The sequence below is a fragment of the Dicentrarchus labrax genome, unplaced genomic scaffold (genome assembly GCF_905237075.1).
Source record: "Dicentrarchus labrax unplaced genomic scaffold, dlabrax2021, whole genome shotgun sequence".
Classification (NCBI taxonomy): domain Eukaryota; kingdom Metazoa; phylum Chordata; class Actinopteri; family Moronidae; genus Dicentrarchus; species Dicentrarchus labrax.
In genome coordinates this window covers 18178093-18205114 of record NW_026136711.1, presented here as the reverse complement: position 1 = coordinate 18205114, position 27022 = coordinate 18178093, and the positions used below count along the sequence as shown (strand labels likewise).

Below are 27022 nucleotides of genomic sequence, written 5' to 3'. Positions count from 1 at the left end.
CTGTTAGAAAGGTCGAAAATGGAGAGGGTGGAGGACAAAAAAAGGGGAAATGGGGCAGAACAGCAAGGATTAAAATAACAGAGAGAGCTGCAGTGGATTAGAAAGCAGAAGGGGAGTACTGCGGATAAGAGAGCCCTCCTCTCCTCCCCTACTTCCTCTCCTCCTCCCTTTTTCTGTCTCCTTGCCTCCTTCCCTTCCTCTAGATTTCTCTCCCTCCCAGTCCCTGTGGAGATCACATGACAGGTGCCACTTACATAACAGCCATCTCTAAAAATACCTCCGCTGAAAGATTCATGAGGAGCGAGCAGGGAGCAACACACAGCTCCAGTGATGTGGCACACTGAAAGAAAGGGCGCTTACGTGCACTCACAAACTATGTACCTACCTTACACTTGATGATTGTGTGCAAACATCTATAACATTTTGAGTTGAGGAGGCTGCAAGCATGCCCTGTGTGAGTGTGAGCATGTGTTTTGAATATGTGGTTCTAACCAAAGCTATTCATGAATAGGCAGTCAGTCATGTATGCAGGCAGAACACACTGACCCAGATCTCGTGCTCTTATAACCCTCATTCTAAAGCCCCAAGCAAAGGCGGGAGGAGAGTGGAGGGAAAGCAGGCACACTGTGTGTATGCGAGTGTGAGTAAGAGAAAAGGAAGAGGCCCAAAGCCATAAAAGTGCCCGTTAAAGCAGGCCAAAGGTATGCTGGAGTCTCACGTGATGATGTCTTGCAAACAGACCAAGTACCAGTACAGAGGAGAAATACAGTCAGGTCTTACTCATGTTGTGAACTCAGTTTCTTGCCATAAAGTTGAAACTATGATTGCATGAATTATACAACAGATGTCTTTGGTGTTAATTGTTCTGCTCTGTTAGCACTCCATACATTTTTTTTTTTAAATTCACTACAAAATGATTTTGTTCTGTAACCCAGAGATTTAAAAAGATGTATGCAAACCTACAGAAGTGCACAAATGTGTTCGTTCAGTTTTTTTTTTGAAGATGTAAAAGAACTGATATAAGATGCATGGAGATTAAATTTGCATTCTTATCGTCATATTCTTTGTTCATTTTTTAATATATGCAAATAGAAATGGTAATTAAGATTAGCAAAGATTCAGAAGAGATTCCAATGGAAAACTGAACCCACTGACAGAATAATAGCAAATAGAAAAACATCCCTGAGGATTTGGCAGTGGAATAAATTACCATGTTTGAAGTGTAAAACATAACGTATGATTTTTTTTTTGATCACCTGACATAATGTGTATAACTTTGTCCTACAAGCTTTGTTCATGTGACACTAAATGACACAGGACACTCCTGTATTTATTGTGGTCTCCATAGTACTGAAAGTCAAATATGCTTTGAAACAATGGGTTGTGGTTAGTCTGTGTGTGTGTGTGGGTGTGTCTTAAACAAAGGTAATGGCCCTTTCAGGTCCTGCTCCTAATCCTGGTCAAGTGATTAGAAGTCAGCAGATCAGAACATTGCGGTAAAAGAAGATCAGCGGGTCAATACTGATGGCGAGTCAGATCTTCTATATCTGTGGGTGGCTGCACCATGTGACACGCCTGTCCAGATAGTTTCTTATATCAGAGTAGGATGTAAAACAAAATATGAAGTAGATACAAGCTAAAACGGGTGACATAATATGGCAATGAGTCGGGGCTTTCCACTTCTTCCTAATCTGTGGTTGTATATAGAGGCTTTATTGCTGTGTATAGCAATTAGGGCTATAAACTGAATATAGTCTATTATTGTAGGAGATCCCTTTTATCTTTCTCCTTTATCTATTCAACATGCCATGTCAGTACAGTCTGTAACATGTAATAGGAGCAGTTTGGAGTAGAAAAAAATATGTAAGCAAACTTCCGTCCTTCCTGTTTTGCATCACTGAGCATAGCCTTTGTTTGAACAACACAAAAACAGTGCAGTGAATACAAATATGCCTCTATATATGACGCTGTGTCAATACAACATAAATATGCAGCAAATGTGTCTTATGTATGAAAGAGGCAGGCAGCTTCACCAGAACTAATATCCACTTCACAGTAAAAAGGGTAAAATAACCCTCAATTTAAAATGATTGAGCCACTGGATATGTGAAGTGAGATCTCAACAGTGATATTAGAAACAGGATGTAAGCAGGGACCGTGCTCGGTTAAAAAAAAAAAAAGTCTGTTCTCACTCTCATGTGTCTACTCGTGTGTGACTGACCTCCGTGCACTCCCTCCAGTGGGTAGAAGAAGCAGACCAGCAGGTTCATGAGCACAGCAAGGTTGAAGGAAATGTTACTCCACACTGATATGTTTCTGGAGCACCAATACAGCACTGGCTGGGCTGAAGGGAAGAGAGAGACAATGCAGATTCAACATCAAATTTATAGCGTTACAGATTTTGTGCAAAAATTGTTAGATGACATCTTCTTGTTTTTGTCTTAACAGTCTAAAAGCCAAAGATATTCAATCAAAATGAGTAAAATATAATTACTTCAACCATAAATTGATTATCAAAAATGTTTTATTGATTGCTTGATCGACTAATTGCTTCAGCAGTAATTTCTTTATCAAATACCCAATGTATTAACAAGCTGCAGGGTTAATTTGAGAGTAAGACCTCAAGAAAACCAAGCATTATTGGTTCAATTCAATCTAATCCAATCCAATCCAATTCAGTTCAATTCAACATATATGTAAGGACAATGGTTAAAAAAACAACAGGGAACCACAGAGGGAACTTAAAACAACCAACATTGTTAATAACGTATATTAAAATGATGCTGAATGATACTTTTCACCAAACTAAAGTGAAAGAAAACTGAAGGAAAAGGCTTAAAAACATCTCACTTTGACCTTTTCTTCAGACACAATTTGACTTTTAATAGACGATTTTCTGTCCTCTGCTGTTGGTAGAAAACAGAAACAGATGCAGGGACTTTTCTCTGTCCATCCCCTCTTCTGAGTGAGAGACAAAATATGGCTTTGTGTGGGTATGCAGTCTTGTATGTGGATTAGAAGTGTGACTGAGTGTGGGTGCGGGGTCCGTGTGTACATGTTTGTGTGCGTGAGCAATAGAGTTCTCAGTTGTGATTCATAAGGTTACTGTACAAATGTTTCACGGCTCAAAGAACGTGGAAAGCCCCTGTCTGCTTTTAGACAGTGGAAACATGCACATATCTTTACACGAGCACACACAGGATGACATTGTTAGCCCTCTGTCAAGACAGGGATACGCATCCTTAAAACCATTTTCCATACCTGCTTATCCTGCTCAGGCCTGCAGAGACTGAGGTCTATCTCAGCTTGCATTGGGGCGAAGAGCAGGTTACACCCTGGACATGTCGCCAGTCTGCCACTGGCAGACACACACACGCAACCACATTCACACCTATGGTTGATTTGGAGTTTCCAGTTCACCTAAACTTCATGTCTTTGGACTGTAAGAGGAAACCAGAGCGCACAAACACAAGTGGAACATGCAAACTCCACAAAGACAGTCAACCAGCTGGCCGACAGGTTCAGAGCAGTGAGGCGAGAGACATCGAATCATTGAGCAACTGTGACGCAAACCAGGTTAAAGATGTTCATCAAGTTATTTTGGAAAAAAAGGCATAAGCTGATCAGCATCAGCCAACTCTTAGCATAAAGAGTCACATTTATGAAGACAACAGTGGAATTGATAACCCAGGAAGCTCAGTAAATCATAATGCGTCTTCTTCTTCGTAATGCTTTGCTCTTAGTTGCTACATGATGCTGCGACAGCTGTGTGAACAGACTTCTCTCACCATCTGTGTCACCTCCTATTGTACTTTCCTGTTAAGATAATCATCAAAAGCATCTCTTGTCTGAAGCATTAGGTATATAGCTGAAACAATTAGTGGAGCGATCCATTAGTCGATTAACAGAGAATGAATCAGCAATAGTTTCGATGGAGTTTTCAATGGACTAATTGCTTAAATCATTCATCAAGCAAAGATGGTTTTGCTTCCACCTTCTCAAATGTGAGGATTAGCTGTTTTTTTTATGAACATCGTGTGTTAATCATGTGTATCCCATACGTCAGTGCGGGGCGTTATTGCACTTCTAGCACTTCCTGTGCTTCAAATAATTACAGATCACCTACAGAAGAAAAGGTTTATTAAGCCAAATTCAAGCGAATAATGAAACTCAGGTGAATAATCATTCATTATATAAAAGGTGGTCCTGTATCACCCCTCATAACTGATATAAATATTAGACATGTGTAATGGACCACTACATCTTGAGCTTACCTCTGAGCTTCTTCTGCCAGTTCATCTCATTGAAGAGGTCCTCGGCTCGCAGGAAGAAGTCGTTGATCTTGCTGCCCTGCTCGTCTCTCTCTGTGGTGTAGTAGACTCGTAGCTTTGACTCCGAGGTCAGGAACTCACAGATGTTGGGCACAGGGAAAACTATCTCCTCCATGGTGCGGTCCTGGCGCACAATCTGAACAGAGAGACACAGTCACCTCCATGGCCTCTACACAGTAGCTCCACATGGTGTATGCTTTGAGACAGTTTCTTTGCAAAAATACTTTAAACATTGAGTTTTCTTGACGATTAACTTGTTTTGTGAGATTCTGCTATGTGACAGGGGTTGTGTGTTGTGACCTCTATCTGAGCAGTGTGTTTGGCGTAGAACTCCAAGGCCTCATCTCCCTCTCCACTGGTCCCTCCTGGCTTTAACATCATGGACAGTTCCTTATTATGACGTGCCAACTGTACGGAGGACACGCAGCAACAAGGAATAAGCTTCTAATAGTTCATTATTTCATATAATATATAATATTTTTGGGATTCTGATAAACAGCAGACCTGGTGAGCTAAAATGTAGATGTTGTGTCCAACATTTCTGGGGGAAGCAGCATCATGTTCCTCCTCTTCCCCATTATCCTCCTCCTCTTTTATGTCCTCAAACTCTACCTCTCCCTGCAGGTAGGCCTTCTTTATCACCTCCACCTGGACACACATAGATATGCACACACAACTTTATGCTTTTTACAAGATAACATGTGATATTATTACTCTGTGATACCAAAGGGCAGAGAGAATCGCTCAGTAGCTGTTGTCCTAGAGGAGAACAAGATGCACAACACCAATTCCTCACCAGCTCTTTAGGCCTCATGTTGTAAAGGATCCTTTCTGCATTCTCACTATCATGGCGACTCTCCATGATGGCAAGCAGCAGCTTGGATGCATTATTCTGAGAGCGAAAGAAACAGAGAGAGAGCACTAAGAACTTAAGCTCTGTCAGTTTCTTCATCCAAGGAAAACAGACAGAAACCCTGGTGCTCTAGGAAAATGCACTCTGCAGCTATTTGTCTTGGCAGGCGAGCACAAAAGCTAGTTCAGTTCAGAGGAATGAATGTCCAGTTCTTATACTTGTAGCCTGTTAGTGATATTCCATCCTGCTGTGAAAGGAAACTACTGCACAGTTTTTTTCCCCCCACATTTTTTCCTCAAGACCCAAACCCAGAGTTAACCCATTCTCTGGTTTCAAACAAAGGTGTAGATCCTTCACTTACCTTGAGCTCCAGTACCAGGTCCATCCGCTTTTTCCCAAGTGGGTTGATGTCATTCAGGATCAGAGCGATAATGATATCAATTCCATTGGACTCGTGAGTGGCAATGCAATTCTAGAGGAAATAAACTAAGAATTAAAAAGGCAGACAGCGTACAATCCCAGACTTCCCCCTCTGGCAAAGTCTCTTTATGTACCTGGTTTTCATGGCAGGGGCCTTGGCAGTACTCTGTGAGACTCTCCAGAGTTTGGTTGATGAGGGCCACGTTCTTCTCGTTGATGTACAGTCCCAGTAAGCCGAGACCTCCTGTGGTGCTGCCACAGATACAGTCTAAAAACTGCAGAGTCTCACACACGAGGTTGTAGTTGTTCTTGTTGTTTTGACAGCGAAGGAAGTTCTGACAAGACGAAAACGGTAGGGAAAAACAAAACATTAATCTGATACTTTAGCTACAAAAGAAATTTCTTTCTGTTTTTAACCCTTGTCAGAACTGTTGAACTTTACTATCCTATAATATGCCCCAAAATGTATCCTCTGCAGGCTGGTGTGCCACAGATTGTTTTTGTTTTGCAATGTTGGTGATGAAAGAGGAAGACATAACAAGGTGCAACTTTTAGACCCACAGTTTAACTATTTCTGCAAAACACAAAAGAGGCCAACTTGCTCTGTTTTGATAAAAAGTGTAGATCTCAGTTACACAGGAACGAGGAGTTTATAAATTATTTAATTAAATTTTTGTCTGAACTACTTCGTTCAGAGAGGTCTATTCCCGAATGAAAGCAAAATGTTATATCAACATTTACTTTTTTTCTTTATTGAATTATCTCTTAAACTGCACAATTATTTTAATATTACATTTAAACGCTTATATATTTTGTTAATAAAATATATTATACAATATTCATCTTCTTGTTTTTGTCTGACCAACAGTCTAAAAGACAGATATTCAATCAAAATGACATTGAATATTTGGCATTTTTGATAAATAATAAGTAAACAATAATTACTTCAACCATAAATCGATGATCAAAAAGGTTTTCAAAAATGTATCTCTCCGTTTAATGATTGTTTAATTGACTAATTGTTTCTGCAGTAATTTCTTTGTCAAATACCCAATGCATGAACAAGCTGTAGTATAATGTAGGTGATAATGTATGTTAAAATGATGCTGAAAGATAATTGACACCTAATAAGTGTCAGAAAAGTGAAGTAAAACGCTCTTAAATATCTCACTTTGACCTTTGCTTCGGACACATAATCTATTTTCTGTCCTCTGCTGTTGGTAAAAAACAGAAACAGATGCAGAAAAGTAAAACATGCAAGTAATGCATCAGCAGGCATCACGTTTGGTCTCTGCTCTAAATCAAGTTGTCCATCTGCATTCTTTCTGGATTTGACTGTGGGACAAAGAAGTTCAGTAAGAAACAAAGGGAGGGGTTTGCCTTTCACACTGTACAGCTATAAATAAAGAAGCTATTGCCATATCCTAAAGAAGTCAGGCATGACTTGAGGAATGACAATGATAAAGACATTAAGACTGGTAATAAAACCATAAGAACTGCGTCTAAACCCTGCAGCAAAGAAGCAAAAGCACGCATGGATTTGATGTCACAGAAAGGAAGGTGCTGTAGCCGAGTGAGATCCACTCTAATGTTTATCTGTAAAGCTGGAGCTCAGTCTGCCCACCTGTAGGTCCCTGTTGTGATTCTCACAAAGTAGTTGAAGGAAGCGAAGGATGGGCTGCATGATAATGATTACAAAACTCATTTCTCCCTCATCCTGGTTCTTGTCCCCAGTGCTGGGCTGGCCGTCGGCTGAGTTGAAGTGGTCTTCAGGGTCTGCTTCGCGCCGGTAAGAGTTAAAGGCCTTCTTAGTGGCAGACGAGGCCTCTAACAGTTGCTCTTTCACATCCTCTGTCATGACCACAGCTGAGTCTCTGGCTAAACAGAGACAAACAGCACAGAGAGAATAAGGATGAAGTCGAAACCCACCTAAATTCTCTTTCTAATCTGGATTTGCAAAGAAATTGGAATTATCTACATTATAAATGAACAGCATCTTTTGTTGGTAACAACCTGACATCAGGTCCTACATCAGAAAGTGTATTCTCTGACCTTTTTTGCGAACAGGGACGTCTTTGTCCTGGCTGTCATCATCTCTCTTCCTGTTTCCCAGGTCGCTGGTATTTACTGTCACCGTGGCTTTGATCTCCAGTTGGGCCGACTTCATACGGTCGTAGAATACTCTGAAAAACTTTTCTGATTTCTTGTCTTCTGTCAGACGGCAAAAGAACGAACGCTGGGAACAAGGAAACAAGAATAGAAAAAAGAGATTATGGATGTTACTGTCTGCTACGTGCAATTTTGGTAATTTATTAATCGTGTTAAAAGCACCAAAGCTTTTCTGGTTCCAGATTCTCAAATGTGAAGATTTGCTGCTTTTCTCTGTTTTATACCATTTCAAAATTGTATATTCATGGGGTTCAGCCTGTTGGTTGGACAAAACAAGCAATTCTTTCAATATTTCCAAAAACAAGTGAAAACAGATGAAATGATAATGAAAATTTGTTTCATGCCTAATATAAATGATCACATTCACACTTTTACGCTGACATTACAGTGTAGCTTTATTTTCCCCTTTAAGTTTGTATTATGCAACTGATACATTTTTCAGAGTGCAGTGAACAAAGGGTAAGAGCAGTGAACGTGATGTTGGAACATGGACCTGGCCTCTAGTTGCCAGCTTTTAGGTCTGTTTTTGTTTAAAATTCTTTGTCTGTCTGTGAGCATGTATTCCATATATTCTATCAGATTTTTACTAATAAATCATCACTCAGTGAGCAAAATGGTCTTGACTGGACCCTTATACATCTATAGTGAAGCCAGCCTGAATTTAGTGCGATGCAAGGGTTTAAACGCCACAGTTATTGCGGTGGAATGGGGTCACGCAGAATTAGAACACTTTCAAGCCTGTGAGCACACCGTGTCCCAACCCACAGGACTGTTGTTTTGATTATGTAAGAGCTGTTATCTGCTTTAGCCTATGGAAAGGCTTCGACCAGCAGAAGCAGCCTCGCCACACTAACGGGGTGAAAAATGACACGAGAGGGAGAAGCCTGGCCTACTTACACAGATAGAGAAACTGAGATGGTGGGGAGCGGGGAGAAAAAGAGCTAGAGGCAAAAGACAGACACCAGTGACGGAATTAGGGAGTAAAAAGGATAAAAAAAGCAGATGATTGAGAGAGGGGAAACGAGAGCAAGAGATAGGGAGAAAGAGAATGTTATCAGACAGTATCTAGGCCAGTTGTCAAAGTTTGTTACATAACCATCTGTCTTTCCAGGTTAGATGTAAAACTGGGCTACTAGAAGAAACAAATAAATGATAGTCACAAGGAAAATGTTAAGCAAAACGAACAAAACAGGACTTGTTTCTCCTACTTCAAGGACACAGTCTGAGGCCGCTTGCACTAAGAAGTTTATATGCATTGGAATTTAATGCTAAACGCACTGCTAAATCTTTTCACTCAAAATTATAAATAGTGACCAACCCATTAAGTAGCAAAACAAGAGAGTGTATGCAGCTTATTAACACGACACAGAGCCTAACACAGGACTGCAGTTTCCTCCAAAGAAACAATGACATAACTGTGTGCTTGTGCCCCAAAGCAGATTCCAGAGCCTCTTTGTGCCCCACCCCGGCCCTCCACCACTGAGCAGCAACCCTCCTGCACGTACACACTCCTGCCAACACATTCAGGAACTAAGAGATAGCAGTGCAGGGAGGGCGGGAGCTGCCGAGCAAGGCCATCACGCAATAAACAACTTGATGACAGAGTGGAGAGTGCAGAGAGGGGATTAGCTGCACTGGCAACCCAGCTCACAACTCACAGCATGCCTGAGGACGGAGTTCTGTGTGTGTGATGGTCATACCGGTCTGTCTCTGCTCACATAACTCTGTGCTCCGAGAGGCAGCTAAAGCGTGGGTCTGCAAGGGAACGGGTGAGGAAGGCAGGGTGCAGAGGGTGCGGCGTGAGGCCTTGGGCCAGGACAACACACATCGATTGGACCAGAGCAAACAGAGGGAGAGAGGAGCAGCCCCCCTCTCACATACACCTCGCACACACACACTTGTACAGTACAAGCACTCTCAAGCTGGAGAGCACACACGCTAATACACCCACTGACTTTTACACTCACAAAACTAGGTCAGCTGTCTCCGGCTTAGGCACATGCCAATTCTGAGTGGACACACCCACATACAGTATTCTCTCTGAAACTCTGTGACTGCCAACTTTATTCTTATGCAATCACATTCATTTTCCACTGCCTATCATTTTATTAATGCTGCAGTGCTCTAGGATATCCCAGGATAGAGATTCAGGTCTCAGTGTGCAGTGCAGGGTTGGCAAGATCAGAACCGTGCCAGCAGGGGTATTCCATCTTATGGATCACGGTTAACTGAGCTATTACATCTCACTGTGGTAGAGAGGTATATTTGTTTGACTGATGGTGGCTGGGAGGTGAATGTATTGGTCATGTAAGAGTTATTAATGATATTGTCCAGCAGTGAAAGTTTTCACCTGCAGCAGTAGACTAAAAGTCATTTTTTAAAAGAGACTGTTTCTAAGAACTGAGCTGAGTTTAGTGGATGGAATGACTCACTGAAACAAAGACAAAGGCTGTACATAAAGATGGAACACCACAGTAAAGAAAAACACCACAGCAAACTTTCATTTGATGGTTTCTTTAGAAATGTATGTGAGGTTGAGTCTTACAATGAACCAGAAAGCGAAAACCTTAACTTTCATGTCTAACCACGTTGCTGCCTCTGTAGTGTTTCGATGCTGGTCCTTATGCGCCCAGTAACAAAATCTGTGCTGCCATTGCAAGACACCATCTGTGTTTTGATAGCACTTGAAAAGCAAGAACAAGAGTGGCATGATGAAGGGAATGACGTTATAGAGTACTACATGGTGGTCAAGGAGAGTATGGAGTGATAGTAACAGGGGAGGATGAAGGAGAGACAGAGAGAGAGCGAAAGAAGAGAGGAACGAGCGTCTCAGGGGCCCCCCTGTAGTGTTGGGTAAACACGGAGCCTGTCTGTATCCATGGAGACAAACCCTGAGAGGAATGAGACGGAGAGGAGTGGGGCGAGGTGGGGGCGGACAACACTGAAAAACAAGGTCATAGCGCTTTCCCTTCTCTCCTTCCGTTCCACCACTTGGCATCAACAAAGGGATGTTATGTAACAGCTATTTATACTTGCGCTCCCTTTCCCTCTCACCCTCCCTCTCATGTCAGGCAGCACCACATGCAAACCAAATGGAACTGCAGCTCCGCTATCCTCTTAGTCTTTCTCCTCCTTCCCTTTTCCTCTTCCTTCTTTCCTCAAAATCAGCCTCCTCTCTCGTCATTTTTCCACCTGAGAGAGCTTGTGCACTCCATTGCTCGTTTGTCTTTTGCAATGCTGGTTAAACGCACCTGCAATGTAAGAGTTTTGGAGGGAAACCGAACAGCATGCATGTTATGCACCAGATGGTAGACGAGGGAAATGTCACAAGTCGCCATGTCACAACATAATTTACAGCTGTCTGAGCGGAGCACTGATAGCTGTAGCAGAGGAGCTGGAATGTGACAGAAATAGAGAGGAGTGGCGAGGAGCCAACAAGAGTAGAAAGCGTTAGGATGCACTGACTTTAAAATATCAGAGTTCCTGGGACTATCTACGAGTTGACTTTGCATGACAGCAGAAAGAGTTTGTGTGAGCAACTGTGCATGCAATCTTGAGTTATTCCATGTGGTTTATTTCTGTGTGCTATGTAGGTCATGAGTAAATAGTTAACTGTGTTACGTGAGAGCAAGATATCCACCCAACAGGTGCTTAGCTCCGCATGTCAAATGAAGACACTGACAAAAGCCAAATGGTAATATCCTCAGAGCAATTTTCCCTCATGGTGACACTTAAAGTTTGTGGAAATATTATGCTTGATTTAAGAATTCAAACTTCAAGCTGTCACTACCTTATACTGTTTTAAACAAAAAAAGTACACTGGGCAGATGCCTGAGATGGAAGCCAGGGTTCACTTACACTCAAACAGTGTGAGAACTTTTAGGAAATGATCCAGTAACTCAAAGAACACAAATATTTGTACTATGTGGTATATTTCTAGCGCTGCATGCACAGTAGTTTTTCCCCCCAAAGAAACCTCCTTTTTCAGAACAAACTTGGGTGAGAGGAGCTCCGGTTTCTCTTCAATCCCCTCTGTGTTCCCTCCTTCCCTCCGCCCTCTCTCCCCACTGCCCCAGTTCCGGAGGCCCAGCATGACCCAGTTTGGGCCGGCAAGAGAGCGCGAGGGAGCGGGAGAGAGGCTGGAATGTTTTGAAGGCTGAGACATTCCTCATTGTTCATTCACACAAGCCTTATGTAACGCAGACGGATCACGTGATCTAGCTCTGCAGCAGCCGTGGGAAGCCAAAGCATTATCTCCGCCACAGTGGCTTCCTCACTCTAACCTGATTATGCAAGCCCCGTGCTTACACAACAACATGCAGACGGACAGACAGATGGGAAGACGGTGAGATGAACAGACAGAGAGACAGACAGAGATGTAAAAATGATGAGCAGGGAGAGACATGTAGAGATAGAGGGGTTAGAGTGGCTCAGGTTAAAGCAAATAGAATAAAGAACCTTAATTTAGATTGCCTAACGTACACATAAGACCATCCAAATTGAACATATGTAAAAAAAAAAAAATAATAATATTAATAGGATACAAAAGTATTTTTCTCTAATCTACACCTGCTGTCATTAGCAGCTGGCCGGGCCTTTGAGCTAAATGATTTAGTGCTAGATATGAGGCGGAGGAGAGCTGCCTTTGTAATGTACATGTGCAGCTATAGTGGCACACTGACCCACATACTGCAGATCCTCTAGTAATGAAAACTTCCATCCATGATACAGTGTGTTTTCTTCACTGATCAAATGGTAGCAGGTCATTTACAGATGCACTGTGGGATAAGCTGAGCCTTTACACAGATAACAGCTCATGAAATAAAAACCACTGCAGATCAGTTACACTAGGCAATAAGGAAAGTAGGTGAGTGGTGAATAATTTTCTACCATTTAACTAAAAGATCCAGACATTTTGTGGCGGTTGAGCAGTAGGATATGGCTTCAGTTTCCAGATCTGTATGATAGAGGTTTTAAGGTTAACTGACCTGGATGGTGGTGTTTCCACCTTCCAGCAACGCAATAGCCAGGAGGATGCTTTCATGGAAAACTCGGTCACTGGTGGTGTTCATGATGAGGTCAATGACCAGATCAGAGGCTCCCTCTTTATCCAGGTGACACTGTACCTCTGGCAGGCTCATTTCCCCACGACTCAGGCCCCCAGGACCCCCTAATGCTGTAAGACAGAATACAGTGTGAAGGGCCAGATAAGAACCACATGTATAAGAGAAAAAAAAACGAAAAGTGCATACCTACATGCCATCCTGAATGAGAAACATAATGTTTAATGAGTTAACAACACAACAGTACAAAGACGAAAAAGAAAAAAAATCCATTTGGTCTTAATAGTAATACAGCAGTTGGTAGCATCTTATTTTACAATAGCCTGATGCATTTTGTATTTATCAACATATTTGATCATTGTTTTCTTAGTTAAGCCGTCCCACTAAAGGCATTTTCAAAAAATAATTTTATAGAATGTTGTGATTTTGTTATATATAAATATTTACATATATTATATAATTTTTTTGCTCATTTTTTTATATACCCACTAAAACACAAACTGTATAAATAACGTGTGCTTTAAAATCAAAATCAAAATGTTCACTTGCTGCCTAATATATCCCACCCACAGACAGTGCCATGATAGCCAGATAATCAGTGTTATTCACTTCACCTGTGAGGGCTCATAATGTTATGGCTGATTGGTGTGTGTGTGTGTGTGTGTGTGTGTGTGTGTGTGTGTGTGTGTGTGTGTGTGTGTGTGTGTGTGTGTGTGTATATATATATATATATATATATAAATTTGACCTTCATAATAAATATGAAGGTCAAATTTATGGAATGAAACTTGATTATATGGAATGAAATCTCCCGTGATCACCACCATCTTGTGTTTTACACTAACCTAATATAATTCCATAAGGATGTTACTGCAAGAAGTGTAAGACTGAGTGAGTCTGCACGGAATCTATAAAAAGCAGACCTAACTAATGAAGAAACAATTAACACCCTGACGAATGCAACCAACATTTATACGGTTACAAAAAGGTTTAATGCAGTTACAGCAGGAACGTCAGTAAATCTATCAAAGAATGTGTGTGATTCTTATAGTATCTGCTCCACAACTGCTTTATATTGTATAAAAAGCTTCTCCTTCGGGTCATGAAATCGCTGCAGCAGTTGTTTTGCATGACTCAACTGCAACGGAATAATATTACACATCTCTACACACATACACACACATATACATACACACACACGCATATATATATATATATATAGTCTGTATAAAATATATAGGTATATAAATACATACATAAATATTTTATACCGTTTATTGTGTGGTTAGTGTCTATATAAAAAACATGAGCAAAAAATATTAATATATGTGTAAATATTTATATATATCACAAAATCATGACTTTGCCTGCACATCCCCCCCTGAGGCCTCAGCTTCAGGGCACATATGGAATTCTCAGCTTGGCTCTTGTTTCTGCAACAGGTGCAGAGGCTGTTTTTACAGGAAGTAGCAGCCTGTCACTTAGCAACAGCAAAAAGTGGATCACACAGGGGAGGGGTATACTTCCTGTAGTCTGGAAGTTTGCCAACATCTCAGTGCACATGGGAGAGATGGTGAACTGGGAACTGGGGTGATGGTCTCTGTGTCTTTGATTTCATCATCATCATCATCATCTTTATTTCATTTCAACATCTGGGCAATTCATCCTAACTGTATAATACATACAATATTATGCATACATTATGGTTTTCACACCCATGTCACACTGAATGTTAAAATACCGCCATGTGTGCCACAGCAGACGACAAGCCATTCTGGTTACTAGGTCAATATGGTAGCACTGAATTTATATGAAAAACAGACTGACACATTGGTGCCAATGGTAGCACACACTATTATATATGTATTTGTCCTCCTAAATCTATAGATACATTTTACATCATACATATCAGAACCAATAACTCAAATAGTAGGAGAAACACTGCACAGAGATGCATTGCTTCAGTATTTTGACTGCAGATAATAACACAATGACCATGTTATCAGTTAGTGATAAGAGTGTTGTGCTCTGCGTGCTCAAAGGGCAGTTCACAGCACAACTCTGGAGCTGATAACCGGCTCAGGGCCAGACAGATAGAGTTCCAACCTTATATAACATTATTGAGAAAACCTTGCTTTACTACGGCTTCAGAAAACAGTTTAGATAGACGAACAGGAAAAGGTTAGTCTAGACTTTGCCCCCTGATAGTAGTTGTAGTCATTACTGTCATGCTTCTCTTTGCAGTGGGCTTTGGTCAATGCTTCACAGAAACATCAGCTCAATTAGAGATGTTGAAATCTTGAGTTTTAATGGCCTTATGTGCGCTGACTTCACTGTACTTATCACTTCCTGCTGTAAAGAATTAACAACAAACTTCTGCTTTCGGTGTCGAAATGAGCAACAGTCACAGTGTCCCACCTGATTGGCTTTTGCTGGGTCCAACCGGACTGAGGGGGCCATTACTAAATGACGTCAGGCTGTCCCTCCGCCCACCACTTCGGTGAAAGTTGCCATAGTAACGGTTCACCAGAATCTGTCTCAGTGCCTCGCCCTACGAGAGAAAAGAGAAAGGAAAGGATTTAATGACATGATGTCAGAGGAGATGTTGTATAACAGGGAAACATGCATCATCTGTGATATATTGTGTTTTAAATGCATAAAAAGACTCCAAAAAAACACCCACTGCCCTCACAGAGTGATAGCCTTCCTGTCATTACAACCACGCTGTATGATTTATAGTTAAGGAGCAGCTACAAATGAATTTAAAGAATTCCTACATTTCTATATAAGGAAAAACTTGTTTATGTCATTTACCACCCACACAGCCAACACTGTTATGGTTATCATCAGCAGCAGTGACCCTGTGTAGTGACAATGTGAGGTCCTGGTTTTCACTTAGACAGACCTGGGGCCAGCTCTCCCACACTGTGACTCATCCACTGTTAAGCAGTCAGCAGCACGACTTTGCCGTTGTTATGGCAACCACAGCACATAGCTACCTGACAGACCTCCCATGGGATGAAGTGAAGGAAATGAAAGAGGTTTTTTTTGTGCGTTTGTGCGTGATTATGTGCAAATAATTGTCAACTGTGGGTGGTCCTTGATAGGCGACAGGGGCATTATGTAAGTTCTGCTGCCATAGTTCTGCTCTGGGGGTCGACATTAGTTTATGTAGGAGGTGTGAAGAACACTAGTGTTCTCATCTTGTATTGGCAGTAGGTTAATCAACTGTATGTGCTGTGTGCAACAAAATGATCAGTCATAGCTAAGATGATTCCCTGGGCTCATTGGAGAATACTGGCTTATTTCTGAAGTCGAGTCATTGGACAAATCCCTATGTATCCTGTCTGAACATCATTTAAGCGATTAGCAAATTACTGAAACTATGTCACCACCATGATGATACCCAATGACATTTTATACCAATCTAGACATTTTTACAGTTGGAGAATGTTAGAATAACTTTAGGTCTACAACAATGACAAAAAATGATTCATTTCCATATAATTTTAGTCAAAGCCACAGGGAGTCGCAGGTTGCCTACCCCTGATCTAGACAGAACTTTCATTATGCAGTTTTTTTAACTTAATGAACTTGTTGAACTAATTTTCCAAAAAGAAGTTGGTGAGTAATAAAAAATAAATGTTAGATTAGAGGTGAAATTACTAACCCTCCTGAAACAGATGAAGTGCTGTTATTAATATGATGAGGACTACTTATTATGGACATTTAATCAACAGCCGTTGAACATACTGTACCTGCTTGCTAAATAACGTTCTTCTCTCAGTGATGATAATTACATATTGATGAACTCTGATCAATATCATTATTCTGGAATATCAAAATTAAAGCTTGCCTCTTTAATGAAAAACACCTGAGGCTCTGTTAAGTCACTGCATTGCCATAAATATGATTACAGAAAGGAGGCAGAGGGAAATATGTCATAAAAGTTATTCAGTGTTATTCTCTTCAGTTAACAGTAGTTAGGTGTGAGCAGTTGGGTTTGGAAGTGCAGTGAAGGGGAATGGCCAGAAACACAAAAAGCAGGAGAACCTTTTCTTTTTAAATAAAAGGTAACTGAAGAAAACTTGATATTTCACTACAACTCTCCAAAGAATTTTTTGGCCAAAGCTGCCATGCTGCTGTGAGTACCTACCCTCTTCTGGTCCTCCAACAGCTTCTCAGGCTGGTTCTGATCCAGCTGCTGGGTGCAGTGAGGAGTGTGAGCACAGTGGTCCAACAGATACAAACACAGGGTTAGTGTCCATGCAGCACAGAAAAAGGCAACGGTCAGGTTAATAACCATGTCATTTACCTAGTCAGCTGTTTTAGGTAGCCATGCAAAGATCTGCCCGGTGTGAACTGCCATGCAATTACTGCTATGTTAGAAACCAGAGAAGCATTATGGATGTGGAAGGTTTAGACAGCTGAGACAGGAGACGTGTACAGTGTTGACTATTAATAAATGTTAAAAGACATATCCAGTGTGATTTGACATTTTGCTCATTTTCTAAATTTCATTTTTTTATGTTTTTTATCACGTTTTCAAGTTGCTGTTTTAAAGAAGTAGTTTGACATTTTGGGAAATACACTTATTCACTGTCTTGGCAAAAGTTATATAATACCAGTAATATTACTCTCTTGTCTCATGACTCTCAAAGCTGGAGCTTAGCAGAAATAAAGACGGGTAATAGGGGAAACAGCAAGAGTAAAAAAGAAAACCCCTACCAACAATTGCGCTCATTGACATTTCATCTCTTGTTTGTTTAACCAATGTCTTGGCTGGGTGCAGTGACTTACTGGAGTCTCTGCTCGTCATATTGATAACAAGAACACGCTTGTTTCCCAAAATGCCAAAGTATTCTTTTAATATTTAAAGAAAACGCAAAAACTGAAATCACACAGGACGAATAAACACAAGGTGAGCGGTTCTGACTATGTGTATGATGTTCTGAGCACGATGACACACAATAATCTAATGTGGAACACTGAGATCCGTTGTTTTCCCTTGTACCTTTTCCAATTTCCTTAATGGTTCACACAAACAATGGCGATTCAGGTTAGACACCATTTTGCAGTATCAAAATTCATTACCTCTATGTACAGTATGTGTTCACAAAGGGAATATGAAACTGGTAAAAGGCAATGCTCCACATAAATTGTTATGTAAAAAGACACACTAGGAGGGGCGGATGAGGGGAGAGGAGAGGCAAGGGGCGATGAGGTTAGAGTTACATAATCACACCAAAAGGAACCAGGCCACTAAACCAGTGACACAAAGCTGCTTACAGTGGCCATCTGTCACCAAAAACACAGAGGGCAAGAGACAGAGCGGTTGAGAGAGAGAATAACAAACACACCAGGATTTAGAAGATATTCCCTCATTTGGTGTTTTGATGATAGTGGTGGAGAGTGCTGTTCAAACAATCACCCACAGGTGTTCAACTGGGTTGAGATCTGATTACTGTCAAGGCCTTACGTGATTCACATCCTTTTAATGCTCATAAAACCATTCATTCATCATTCATCTCTCCTGTGTACAAGCATCTGCATTGGTTGCTTCACCACTCATTTCTTCAGATTTTTCTTGTGTACGTATCACAAAAGAATCTATTAAAAAAAAAAAAAGATCTGCCCAAGGTACTTGCCAATTTACAGGTTAATCAGATATAGATATTTATCAGAGGCATACAGAGATTGAAAAAGCAATATATAGGTTTTTTTAAGCCTGACAGTACAAGGTACAGTACACTCTGGAGCTTGCTTGTGTAGCAAGGCTAACCCAGCCCTGGATCAATTATATATATAGCTCCCCTGACAAAAAACATCTGTGCAGAATCCCCTGCTAAAAAAAAACAGTCTACACAGGCCCCAGGCCAACACACAGTGTCTTCAACCCAGGGATTAAAGGCCACCCAAACTCAAAAGCTTGCATGTACTGTAAGTAAAAGTAAAAAAGATGGTAAAGTAAAAGTTAAAGAAGTTTTTAAGAGTTAATAAAGCAAGACCATTCTCAGCGTTGTGTCAATGTATTGGTTTCAGAAGCTTTCAGGTAAGAGAGAGTAAGAGAGATGGAGTCTGTTTGTCGGCGTGTGGGTGGGGAGGGCAAAAGCATAGTGAGACAGAGCGAGAAAGTGAAAGTGACAGACATAGACACAGTGTGAAAGGAGGAAGGGAAAACAGAATATACTCAAATAAATGAATACATAAAATGCAAATTGTGACATTTAGCACATATTATTACACTACTGAGGTGACCCCAGACTCTCAGTTTGCTCTCTGGACTGTTTTCAGTATTATTATTATTCATGTATCAGTACTACTACCTTCTTCAACTTTTGTTGACAAGCAAAACTCAACATTTATGATTCGGCTTAGTACTTGTCAGTCTTGACTTGCCACATGATTCGGATTTTGAGTGTCAAGACTTCAAACTCACAAGTGACATGCACCACAATTGATTTCTTAGTGGGGCAGAGTTCAACGGCAGGTCAGGGGGCCACACACTCAGCACTCACACTCTTAGAGGAGGAACATACATTCTACAGGTTTGTGGACACTGATCAGCATATTGCTCTGTGGTATGATGCGGTGACAGCGAGGCAGAGTAGATAATGTGTAGCTAATCATCCCCAGTCTGACCATAAATACCACAAAGTAACCCCTCACAGCTGCCACATCCGCCCTGACAATAGTGCATTCCACCAAACTGGAAACTCCCTGGGGCAAACCCCTGATTAGTCTCACACCTCTCACCTCGACAATATAGGACATAAATATGTGCACACACGCACACACACAGACACACACAGTATATTTTATTTCATGTTTAGGTGTTTTTTTCTGAAAGTGCGTAAATAAACATGTCTTTGCAGGCTGACACTGAGTCATGTTTGAACTAGTGGTGAATGACATGCACGCTGGGGTTTACTCGGCTTATGTGCAGACAGAAAAGCAGACTAAATTAAAAGACAGTGCTCCGTCATTTTCATTGCAACCGACCTACTTCTATACTAGCACTGTAAAATAAATTTTACACTCTGCTGCGAGTGTGGGAAAAAATGTGTTGAGTAGATTAAAAAGCAAGCCAGATGCTATCTTAAAATCGAAAAAAAGTCGAAAAAGAAGATTTTTTCTTCTAAATCCAAATCCAAGCTTGCCAAGGGAACAAACAGGGAGGTGAAGGAGATGAAACATGACTTACTTCCAACATGGAGGGCTTGCATAACTGCTTTGAAATGACCACACACACACACACACACACACACACACACACACACACACACACACACACACACACACACACACACACACACACACACACACACACACACACACACACACACACACACACACACACACACACACACACACACACACACACACACACACAGGTGAAGAGGGGAGACTGAGAGTAAAAACCCAACACTGAACACTGTGTATCCTTAACTCCTCTGGCTCTTACATAAGTCTGACAGCCAAAGAGCAATGGGTTTAGCTGATAATCACCTCCCCTACATTTAGCAACAGGAGGGAGGTCAAAAATACATTTCTTGCTATCTCGATAAATGACAGTAACTTAATCAGAATACTGCTTTATAAACCTATTTCGCGTGACCCGTATAAGTCATGTTTCCTGTTTAACAAGCTCACACATTCACCCTTCTTCAGTTGTATACTATGCTATTCTGCTTTCCTCAAAAGGGCAACGGAGAAGACAAGTGCCAACTACGCACTTTCATATCACACCTACACAAACACTCACAGCCAACTCCATTTAGTTTACACAGAGTGGGTGTGTGTTTGCATCCATGTGAGAAAGGGTGTGAGTGGAAGTGGAGGAATATTTGAGGAATTGTGCCACAATGATTTAATGGGCCCAAAAGAGGAGAAAAGAAACATGAGGATTGGCACATGTTGGGGTGGGCGCAGGTTTCCATTCCGCTGCCATTCTTCAGTGCTGCTTTTGCATGTGAAGATAGACAGAGATACAACATTGACAGGTGTGTGTAGGTATCATCTCTCTCACACACTAAACAGCCCTTCGACCCCCCCACCCCCACAAACACAGGTGTACACACACACACACACACACACACACACACACACACACACACACACACAACGGCGGTGTGGGTAAACAGCTTCTCCACACTTTTATTGGCAATTACTGCTGAAGGTCACACATCAGCAGAGGGGCTGAGTTCCAGGAAAAAAAAAAAACCCTGGTTCTTATGTAACGTCAGCCCAGAGTTGGCAGGGGCCCAGGAATCGTGCAGCTCTCAGGCAAGGAAAACTAGGACACAGCCTCAATGACTGCCACAGCCCCTCACAGCCCTACACGTTCATTAATACACACACATACTGTATATACGGCACGCACACAGTCACAGTGCCCCCTATTGGCACTTAAAGGAGATAAAGGGGAAACACCCTATGAAGCTGAACAATGACAGAGACAATAAAACACCTTGGTGACAAGAAAAAGAGAGGGAAGGAAGTGATATGGCTTTTATGACTTTACTATTTTTACCTTTGTTTTTTTTTTTGTAAAATCAGGTGCAGCCAGTTACAGATACGGAATGTCAACCTATATATTATTTAAAGCTCCCGATCGTTTTAAAGTTTTAAAAAGAAATTTCCATTACATTTAAGTTGTGATGTGTTTTATTTGGTTATTACATTCTATATCCAACTTGTTCATTTGATATGCCTCTTATTTTTCTTTATTCATGTGTATTTTATTTGTAATAAGTAAGGCTTCATGAACCTTCTGATTGTCATGCTCATTGTATGAGTGTAACATAAAACATGGCATCAGCATGGAATTAATGTTAAAATATACAGTAAATATGTCTCAAAATGACTTTTACTTGACAGGGTGATTACACTGGCAGAAAGTGGGGCATGTAAATGTCCAGTGTGGGCAGTCTGCCCAGCACGCAAGTGACTCACCTTGGAACTTGGAATAACACAGCTCTGCTGAGCAACACACACAGCCACAGCACTCATCTCCCTACAGTATCTCTCTCTCTTTCTTTCTCACCATTTTCAATTGATCTACACAACGGTTTATGGCAGAAAGTGCAGCAGGTGTAAGACAGAATCGGCCTACCACTACTTGTTACTAGCTGAGCCTAGAGCCTCAGCTAACTACAGCACACAGCAGCTGCTATAGTACAGTTACACTAGTGTTACACAGACATGACAAATACCAGCTAAGGGAAAAAGAAGGCTTGAATAGGTGAAAAAGACAAACAACCTTAGGCATATCCATCTCATCATCAAAGGCCCTGAGCTGAAAGAGAACAGAGGGTTTAAGGATGGTTAGATAACAACACAGGAAGGAGGAAGCTAAAGCAGAGGTCAATAATACAGCATGACATGTTAGTTAAGTGAGTTAAGACTGTGAGGATTACTTTATCTTCAGCACACAGAGGAAATGGTATTTATGAATAGATATTACCCACAGTGAGCAGAATTAGTGCAGTCTCATACCGTGGTGAGTGTGGCTAAAAGCATTTCTGAGAAGTGACCTGTCCTGGCTTATTGACTGCAGAAGTGACTGTGACAGAAGGAACAAGCTAATTCCCTTCAAAATAAGGGTACTCTTGGCAGTCTGTGTATCAAGAGTGAATGTCTATGATGCAGTTGACAAAAATGTTGTCATACACTAAAAAGTGCTGTATATATATCTCATATATCTCTGCTGTTTGTGTGTGATTTCTTGTGTTAATACTTTTCAACTCAATTTCTGATCATTTTCCATTTCAATTGGTCTTGAAATCCCTTAAAATATACTGTGACAAAAATGCACTTTTATTTATAGTAAGAAGTTGACTTCATTTTAAAATACAATACGTCATACCATGTTCATGAAGTATACCACCCCATTATTTCTGTGCTTGGCACCTCCTCCTACCTTCTCTCCATAACCGCGGTCTTTTGTCATCATCTCTCGGAGCGTTTGCAGAACTTTGATGCACAGTCTCTCCTCATTTTCCTCTAGCAGCTGCTTGGTATGTTTGATCAGCCTGCGTAAGTAAGTTAGTTCTTATGTCTCATTTATAATAAATACACTCATACATCAAAAAAGATATATTTAGCTGTAGGAGGTATTTTCTAGGCTTACTTGCATATAAAACCTCCGCTCTCACACTTCTTGCGTGAGTCTGTGTTTTCAGGGAAGAGCAGCTCAGGTCGATGCAGCACGTCCACCAGTACTGACAGCTCAGCCTGGACCAGCGGGCGTAGACGGTCCTCGAGAGCTGACACAATGTCCTATAGTCCAGACAAAGAAACATCCTCACTGCTTGAATGATTTAGCACACATAAGTAAGCACAAAAGCGCATAAATGCTGTACCTGCAGCCTCTCAATGATGTTCCTGTAGTCCCGTGAAGCGGTCACCACAGAGTCTCTGCGAGCAGCATTGCGAGCAGAAAGTCTCCAGCTCATGGCTGTCTTCTGGACAATGTTGTTGGATTTTACAAACAGGTTGTTCACCTGGTTGTCCAGGTCCACAGGGATGGCTATGGCTCTGCCTTTGGCTGGTGGGAAGACACACAAGCAGTGTGAAGATAAGTCTGCTCCAGTAACTTTTGCTGAAAACCATCTCTTTACTTGTAGTTATCGCCACTGTCATAAAAACATTTTGCAGATGCTTCCCTTATCTTTAAGGTCTTACATGGGCTTTCCTCTCCCCCACTGAACCAGTTCAGAGAGCAGAAAGATAGCAGTGGTAGGGCAACAAGGGCAGCTACCAGAGAAGACTTTTCAATACTGATGTAGCAGTGTTCTCAGAGCCACCTGCTACTAGAATAGCCTATCTACTAAGAGAGTGCAATAATTACTTTACTTTTAAAGATAAACTTATCTTTAAAAGTACATGGCTGAAGGCAAACTAAACAAGCATTCATGAGTAATCTTACCACCTGAACTCATATCTCTGTCACCTGTAATGTATTTATGTATTATATTGTATTGTATTGTTCTTGTAGAACTTGTAGTAAGCACTGTACTGATGACATTCGGCACTAATTTGTTATAACCCGCCCAGGGACTATGTATGCAAATCAGCTTATTAGTTAACATTTACACTACAGTGTAAACTGCAATGTTGATTAACGTGCATTGTCCCTGGTAAGCAAGTCAGTAAGTAAGCATGGCTTATAATACAACTGTTAAACCTACTGTACACATTGGACTGATTAAGGCCTTAAAAGTAAGGACTTTGAGAAGGATCTTGATCTTACCAACGTCGGAGAGCACCTTGATGCAGCTCTCAACAGAGCCCTTCTGGACTGGGATCAACCAGTTACAATGGTAGACCCTAAACACTGCCTGCAACAGCTGCACAAAGACTGGCTGCCTGGTCTGAGAAGAAGATACAAGGGGGGAAAAAGAGGAGAGACTGTAGATTATTATTATAACTTTTCTAGTCTTTAATAAAGGAAAGATGTCCCTTGACAACACAAAAGATACCCATCTGGCATCTACAGCACCACCAATCTAGACCATAAGCTTTGCCTTTTAGTATCACACAGACACCTCTCCACACAGTGATCTAGCTTAGCTGGTGTGACAGCACCTGTAGTCAGAACAGCACGCTGTCTCAGTTGTGGTTTGTTATTTTTCCAGGAGACCCATCAGTCCCTAAGCAGACATTTGCCCAAAGTGAGCCCAGTGAAAATCAGTTTTGCTCACATTTCTGTATGTGTTGAATACATACACATACAGAAATAACAAGATAAAGGATTTCCTCTGACACCCAACTCTGTGTTTTCCCTACTGAATTGAATTACAAATACCTGAAATATTTTCCCCAGCAGAGAGGCCTGCAGCAGAGGAATCAAGCAGTAAAGAAATAAAACATTCACGGAAAATAACCAAGATGCATCTCTCACACGCACGCACGCACGCACGCACGCACGCACGTGCTCTATAATACAAACCGTGAATTTGTAAAACAATGTGAGCTTCTTATAATTAATAGAAAACACATATATTTGTGAATGACTATTTCAACTAATCTATGAAAGTTTGCTTCTATAATAAAAATTTTATTTTTTTGTATATCTACAAAGGAAATGACTAATCAACACAACAGCAGGCCAACAATCACGACAATGACTGGTCTTAACTTTGTAATGTCTAATTAGCCATACAGAACCATGACTAACCCATTCTGATTTACAAGTAGACATGGGAAGAGAAAGGGAACATTCATTCTCCTTAATAGCTTGGAATGACATTAAGCAGAGGAAGAAAATTCTCAGAAAATCCTTGGATCACTAATTTACCACTTAAGGAAGCACTTAATGTAAAAAACACTGCAGTGGATGGTTGAGCTTTTGAATGAGGGATTTCTCTAGAGTCACACTATTCCACTGACATTACATGGGATAGCTAATTCACTAATTGTACTTACATTCCTTCTGATGGCCACCTAGAGTACAACACATACTTTAATAGGCAAGCGTTATGGTGGTATTTCTATGTAGATATAAGGTTACGCCTGTCAAATCAACCAGCTATCTCATGTTACTGCATCTCTCTTTCTTAGAAAAGGCTTTCTCTTCATCTAACAGCTTCATGGTAGCGGCAGGGCCATTTAAAGGTACATTCTGAGAAAGACGACCTTGTAACAAGAGAGCACTGGAAATTTTAGACATACTGTATGAGTCAGAGATCGTGACACCACAACAAGGAAAGTTTATAGCAACAGATGTACACACAGACACCTCTCCACACAGTGATGTAGCTTAGCTGGTAATGTCGGTCGCTTGAATTGTTGCACACCTGTAATCACTAAAACATAACAAAACATAACAAAATTGCTCGGACAACAATCCTCATTTCCTGAGTGAGGAAAATAGTCCAAATTGCCGTAGAGCTGCCCGGTGTTCCTTACTCTGCAAATGTCAACCAGGAAGTTCTCAAAGAGTTTCCACATGTGGTTGGAGGTGTAGACCTCCACATCTGTTTTTGTCAACAGACATTGAGTATAATTCTGCACTGGTGACTGACGTTCCGACTGCTGCTGTTGATCAAACCTACTTTAAATAAACAGAAGTGACCAATTTATCCTTGTTTCGTTAAAAAATGTTTCCTTTTGGGTTGACTTCGGATTCATTTTCACACTCATTCAGCACTTCAAAGCTACTGTATATGCTTTTAAACTTGACTAACTTGATTTTTTACATACCTGCAGGCTGGTGCTCTGGTCAGAAAAAGGTGAGCTGAAGAAAGTCGTTACAATGCCCATGACTGTCTCAGTCACATAGCGCTCCAGAATGATGTCTGCATGCTTACGGTCACTTGTGTTGTTGCACACCTGTAATCACCAAAACATAACAAAATTTGGGTTTTAACAATCCCCATTTCCTGAGTGAGTTCAAAAATCCAAATCCCGGTGCTCCTTACTCTGCAAATGTCAACCAGGAAGTTCTCAAAGAGTTTCCACATGTGGTTGGAGGTGTAGATCTCCTTCATTTCCACCTCAGTGTCCACATAGCAGTGGTTCAGGAAGTTGATATAAGCAATCTTCACCTGAAAGGTTGGGATTCAGATTCACATAAAAATGTGGTGTCAGTCAAGGAATGTTGACAGTCAAGTATGATAAAGTAATACTAGTGGTAGAATCTGTTAAGCGTGGGAAAAATCATCAAACACTTCAACATTAACAGGCAAAAAACTCCTTCTTGTAAGTAATATGATAGTTATTACCTGATTATTTTACTGTAAATGTATGTCATATAATAATTAAATGCAAGGAATTTAGATGCATAGATGTAAGCCTCCATATAGAGTGTTGAATGAGTCTGCTCTGAAACTGGCTTATAGCTTTCTCATAGTCCTCAGAATAGTTCTTTCAAAGACTTAGCTCACCTCAGGGATGCAGTCCTCATGTGTCACCACCCGCACTATGTCATCCAGTGGTAAAAGGGAGTTACACTTGATTTCTGTATAGACGTTTTTGCCCTCAGTGCAGACAGCCAAGAGCTCTACCAAGTGTATGTGGTACATCAGAGGACTGTTCTCGTCCATGCGGTCCCGCTCCGATCGCATCATCTGGACCAGCGTCTGGAAGGAGGCGCGGTCGTTATAGAAGACCAAAACATCTTCGCCAGCATTCACCAGCTGTAGGAAGAAAGAAATATAAACGATTACATCGAGACATAAGGA

The 27022-nt window shown here is 41.1% G+C and overlaps 1 protein-coding gene across 6 annotated transcripts in view; it reads right to left on the bottom strand.

The window, feature by feature from the left end:
• LOC127371503 (inositol 1,4,5-trisphosphate receptor type 1) overlaps positions 1-27022 on the bottom strand; it is a 77018-nt gene that overhangs the window by 16966 nt on the left and 33030 nt on the right. For 2 of the 6 annotated variants that reach the window (XM_051414336.1, XM_051414340.1), the window contains exons 32-51: positions 26726-26977; positions 26261-26386; positions 26043-26171; positions 24091-24211; positions 23201-23385; positions 22969-23117; positions 22759-22870; positions 22099-22134; positions 16993-17040; positions 15255-15387; positions 12762-12949; positions 7657-7840; positions 7229-7482; positions 5739-5939; positions 5546-5656; positions 5128-5223; positions 4836-4979; positions 4632-4739; positions 4275-4467; positions 2222-2344 (exon numbers count right to left, since the gene is read on the bottom strand). In XM_051414336.1, the coding sequence (XP_051270296.1) occupies positions 2222-2344; positions 4275-4467; positions 4632-4739; positions 4836-4979; positions 5128-5223; positions 5546-5656; positions 5739-5939; positions 7229-7482; positions 7657-7840; positions 12762-12949; positions 15255-15387; positions 16993-17040; positions 22099-22134; positions 22759-22870; positions 22969-23117; positions 23201-23385; positions 24091-24211; positions 26043-26171; positions 26261-26386; positions 26726-26977 (2893 nt within the window). The remainder of the gene's footprint in view (positions 1-2221; positions 2345-4274; positions 4468-4631; positions 4740-4835; positions 4980-5127; positions 5224-5545; positions 5657-5738; positions 5940-7228; positions 7483-7656; positions 7841-12761; positions 12950-15254; positions 15388-16992; positions 17041-22098; positions 22135-22758; positions 22871-22968; positions 23118-23200; positions 23386-24090; positions 24212-26042; positions 26172-26260; positions 26387-26725; positions 26978-27022) is intronic. The other 4 variants (XM_051414337.1, XM_051414339.1, XM_051414338.1 and 1 more) reach the window with 4 other exon arrangements.